At 38.1% G+C, this 5,237-nt stretch overlaps 2 protein-coding genes across 2 annotated transcripts in view; one reads left to right on the forward strand and one right to left on the reverse strand.

Moving 5' to 3' along the window:
• LOC115244437 (T-complex protein 1 subunit delta) overlaps positions 1 to 1,196 on the reverse strand; it is a 3,337-nt gene extending 2,141 nt beyond the window's left edge. The window contains 4 exon segments of the mRNA XM_029822062.1: positions 107 to 358; positions 440 to 529; positions 612 to 664; positions 976 to 1,196. Of these exon segments, the coding sequence (XP_029677922.1) occupies positions 107 to 358; positions 440 to 529; positions 612 to 664; positions 976 to 1,099 (519 nt within the window). The 5' untranslated portion in view covers positions 1,100 to 1,196.
• Positions 1,197 to 1,924: 728 nt separating this feature from the next.
• Positions 1,925 to 5,237, forward strand: part of LOC115244429 — a 36,388-nt gene continuing 33,075 nt past the window's right edge. The window contains exon 1 of the mRNA XM_029822045.1: positions 1,925 to 2,822. Coding sequence (XP_029677905.1) covers positions 2,681 to 2,822 — 142 coding nt within the window. The 5' untranslated portion in view covers positions 1,925 to 2,680. The remainder of the gene's footprint in view (positions 2,823 to 5,237) is intronic.

A 5,237-nucleotide genomic window follows, 5' to 3' on the forward strand; every position in this document is an offset into this window, starting at 1 on the left:
ATATATATATATATATATAAAATAATTAAACACTTTGTATTATACAAAGATAATTAAAAATATTACAATTATTATTGTAATCTCACATCAACGCTAATTTAGATACCTTGGAATTAAGAGATGTTGCTGCAACCTTTACAAGAGACTCTTTATCTGTTAGGTCAACAGGTATCGACATATGCGTCAGAATCAATACTGCTTTAGATGCTGCCCTCTGAAAAGCATCACTAATCGAAGTGGGATGAATACCTTTCTGCAACAAGCGTTCCGCCGCCTCTAAAAGTGCACCACCTATCACAACAACACTTGTCGTACCATCACCAGCTTCAACATCCTGAGCCTTGGACAACTCAACAAGCTATAAATGCAAAATATATTATACATTATATATATGTTGTTACATTTTATGAAATTTAAATAAAAAATTTATTCTTCTTACCATCTTTGCAGCAGGATGGACTACATTCATCTCTTTCAGGATAGTAGCACCATCATTCGTGATAGTAACTTCGCCATTACTAGCTTGAATCTGTCAGCATATTAGATATTAATTAATATATTACAATAATTTTAAATAAATTTCAAAAAAGCGAAATAAGTATAAAATTTACCATTTTGTCCATTCCCCTGGGTCCAAGACTCGTGCGTATCGCATCGCTAACAGCTGCAAAGAGAGAAATATATTGATATATAACAATACACAGGAGAGACGAGGAAGTGACGTAATTCGCTCATTTCGAATAGCAATAAAGAGATCCTGAAGTGGAATACTGATTTTTCATCTTATATCATGGAAAAATATATTTTATTCATATAGTGACATTTATTCCTGTTCTTAATCAGACTCGATTTATGATATGCAATGTATCGATGCGCACGTGAAGAGACATCGCGGCACATTGCTATATAAGGTAATATTTTCCTGACACGCCGGGAAAAAGGACATGGTCGCGGTGAATCGCATGTCGCTCTTACCCTTGGCAGCGTTGATGTTGCTGCTGCGAATATCTGTGGGCTTGCTCTTATCTTTATAAGCCTGTCCATGAGCCCCGCGATGATCGCCGTTCTCCACCAGCTTCCTCACCATATTTTTGGTCATGTTTCTCGTCGATTAAGGATCCTCACGCAAGATATTGAAGGAGAACAACGTTATTGCCTCTCACGAATGGCGATTCCGGTCGCGTTCGAAAATCTATTCCGATCTTCTCGTTGGATAGACGTAGCTCGATTCAGTCCAATCAGAAAGGAGACGAGATTTCTGATTGGTCAATCGAACCCTAGTGTATTCCAATGAGTAGAAATTCGAATGGTTTTTGAACGCAATTTACAGAACGATTGATCGTACGTTTACTTACAATATATTACTTCCAGAAAAAACTGCCAATGAAAAGCAAGGGTAAAAAATAAGGTAAAAATATTTTTTAGGATAGATATTTCAGATAAAAATGCAAATTGTATGAATCAAGTATAATATAATTCATCTCTCTTGCATCTTTAATAAAATTTTTGCAATTATAAGTTTTATACACAATTCTCAAAATAAAATTTTAACCTGTAAAAGAATATACGTTATAATAATAATATATATATTTCTAAGAGAAGTTATTCTTTTTAACAATCCCTCAAGACTTATATTATCTATTTATCTACTTGCAAACTTATCTACTCAAAGTTAGAAATGCGTTTTATATGCTATGGAAAAAAGCTTGAATATTCAAACGTGCAGATGCATAAATTTTGAAATTGAAATTTGAAAGGGGAACGTTCTTAATCGAGTCTCCCATTCGACGCGCGCGTAGAATCGGCCCTGACTATAATCTCTCCCCTCCTCTCTCACCGCCCTCCTCCCCACTCCCCGCCACGCAGGAGTCAGAAGCACCTGTTGCTCGCCTACCTGTTTTACTCGCTCCGCGTCAGTCAGTGCGTCGCGTGACGTTGCAGCGAGAGGATCGTGCGGTTGCGGGTGCAACTTCTGATCGCTCGCGAGATTCTTACTCTCGCGCGCGTGAGCGTTCGTGAAGTCGCGTGTTTCGCGGAAAAAGTCCGATAAAAATGTCGCGTTGACATTCCCGGGCTCGAGAGTTGAAAGAGAGATCTTTCATCCGCGATCAACGCTCGTTCGAGAAACGAATTCGGCGACGAATTCGTCACTCTTGGTCGTCGAATATCGTAACGCGAGAACTTGGTCTCGCAGCATCGTCAGAGAGAGAGAGAGAGAGAGAGGGAGAGACTTCACGTCGCGGAGGAAACTTCACGCGAGTGCACGTTGTTCGCGTTTAAAACCGACACGCGATGAGACGATTACGACGATTGTGATTGACGACGGTAAATATCGCTCTCCAACGCGTGTTTTTAATTCGCGCGTCCGAGACAAACACCATCGGTGTTAGATACGAGAGGAACGAGAAAGAAGAAACGAGGGAGAGAGAAAGAGAGAGTGAGAAGGGTAAAGGTAGGCGAGCCGGCGAACGCGCCTTTCGTCCGGGAAGGATTCGCACACGCGCGAAACTATGCGATCAAATTGACGAGACGGCGAGGAGAAGGAAGGACGTAAGGAAGGAAAAGGGGAGAGGAAAAAAGAGCGGAGGCGAGTCGCGAGCAAAAGAAACGGCCGCGACCGGTTGAAGCTTCGCGCGAGAATATGCGCGAGAGGCGGATCTGAGCTGAGCGCGAGCGAGTCATGGAAGACGCAACAGCAGCAGCGCAGGATACCTGCTTCGGGGCGGGAAGCGTGGCCGGGGCCGTGATCGGGACCTTTCTGACGACGATCCTCCTGCTTGCCGTTGCCGCGCTCCTCTACAGGCAATGGCGCAGACACAAGGGTGAGTCTCTATCTCGCTTGTAATCCGTTGCCACAGTGTGACAAATGAGCGATATGAAGGAAAATAATTCTTATTTTTATGTATATAAATTTTTTATTATTATTTCATGATCGAAATAAATAAATAATAAGTAATAATAATAAGTTTGTGTTATGTGTGTTTATGTGTGCAATCATTAAATATTAAATAATTAATATTAAATATAAAATAATAATTAAATAATTAAAAATTTATCTAACAGAATAAGAATTATTTCAAGATCGCTCATTTGTCATACTGTGCGTTTTGACATTGCACACCATGGATCGTTTCTTCGTTCGATTTGCCGATAATTATTCATAAAGTATTAGCGAATTAACACGATCATAAAATTCGTTTGAATTCTTGACTTGTGTTTAAAATGTCAGAAATTTGTGAATATGTATTTTTTCGAGAATCTTTTACGATGACTTTTACGATAAGATGCAGCACATTTTCCATTTCGAGAGATAATTGCTATAAAATAATTACGAGAATAAAATCGTGGTACATACACAGTCAATTCTCTGTAATTACTGGATTTTTCAAGAGTCATCTCTCTTAATTTCTCTCTTCTCTTCCTTTTATTTCACAAGTGGAATTCCTTTCTTCGTAATCGCTAAAATCGCTAACATCATTAAGTGCATGATTCGATGCTAATTGGTAATTAGCATCGCGTTGATTTCTTATCATTTGAAAATCGAAATGATAAATTTTAAATCTTATTATATCTGCTTATTTTTTTTTTTTTTTTTAGAGAAAATGGTTTGATTTAATAAAAGTGCGAATATGCTCTAGATTTTTATTTTCATTTTCTTGATTCGAAAGATAAATCGGATGGACAGGTATCAAAGTTCATTGCGAAAACAAACAATATATAAAGCGAATGCTATTCAGACGAGAAAGCAAGAGGGAATGCACTTTACACTTCGATGAATATCAATTCGAGTGTTAATTGATACCATTTTTAAATGTCTCCATCGATTCTCGCGACATATATTCCCTTTGGCGCTACTCGAATTTTCTTACTGATACGATATATCATTTATTTAATCCATATGAAATATTTACAGAATCGAATGAAAGTTGAAATTAGAGTGTTTGATTTGATCGTAATGTTGGCGATTAAGATTTAAAGTTGCGCGACATGAAAGATATCTGACACCTGTCGTTAACGTTTTGGAAAGGGAATTGAAAGTAATTTTGCATATATCATGTGACACTTTCTACATGAAATAGTGGTGCAACAAGTTAAACGGTGCGAGTCACCGCGCAAATTTTGCAGCAGTTTAACATCAGAAATTAACATCTTTAAGAGAAATATTGTTTTTTTTTTCTTTTGATAGGAAATTATTTTAATAAAAAATATTCTGTTAGAAAGATTTCTCAAGAAATCGGGAATTATAATATTAATAGAAAACTCCTCGACACACAAAGAAAAATAAAGATCGAAGCTGAAACAATCCTTTCTTGATATTAAATTAATCTTCTCTCTCTCTCTCTTTTCACGCACTTTAAAAATATTTATTTAATGTCAAGAATTTTTTCAAAAGTCGTGACGCAAATAATGGTCTTAAAATTCGCCAAATTCTCAACTTTACGAAAGATATGGATAGAATCGTGATTCCTTTATGCAAACGAGTACGCGATTGCTTGATTTCGATTATCGAAATAAAAGATTGATATTCTTCGATCGCGAAAGGGTCGGTCGCCCCGTATCTCGTTGGGACCGCATTCTCGCATCGGTTCGTGACAATCGCCCGCATTTTTTCATGAGATTTTCATATAGTCCGCGGCCACGCGCACGTACGATTCGATCGGTGAAAGTAATTTAACACGTCGAGTGCCGCAGCAAATGCCGGTATCTGTTACGATGACGTTGACGTTAGCGAAATTCCGATGTTACGCGCGCGTACGAATATTGATTCGAGCTATTACTTTCGTTTACGAATATTTAGATCTCGTTTCCGCGAAACCGCAGAATTTGCTACGTTACTTGTTGTATTGAAACTTAAGCGTCGATAAATTTAAATATGGAGGAGACTCGTTTTTGTCTATCGTAGATTAAAATTAATGTCTCAAAATTAGTTTCTTTAAGAACAATTAATTTCTCAAAATTAATTTCCTTAATATATCCTCTAAGATTAAATTCTTGGAGCTAACACAGGCTTGGTGCGAGGCAAAGGAAAATAAAGTACACACCCTTAGAGGAAATACCTCTGCCATTGTAACAGCAACAAATGCGTGTGTGTATGTGTGTGTTTGTTGTGTATGTAAGATGTTAGTTTCCCGGTGAATTCCCTCGTACGAGCGCTATCACATCGCCAATGTTGGCGGATTGCGACAAGAGATTTACGTACCTGAGGAGAAACGCGGAAGCGCTCAAGTACCGCTCTT

The sequence above is a fragment of the Formica exsecta genome, unplaced genomic scaffold (genome assembly GCF_003651465.1).
Source record: "Formica exsecta isolate Colony F162 unplaced genomic scaffold, ASM365146v1 scaffold82, whole genome shotgun sequence".
NCBI classification, from domain to species: domain Eukaryota; kingdom Metazoa; phylum Arthropoda; class Insecta; order Hymenoptera; family Formicidae; genus Formica; species Formica exsecta.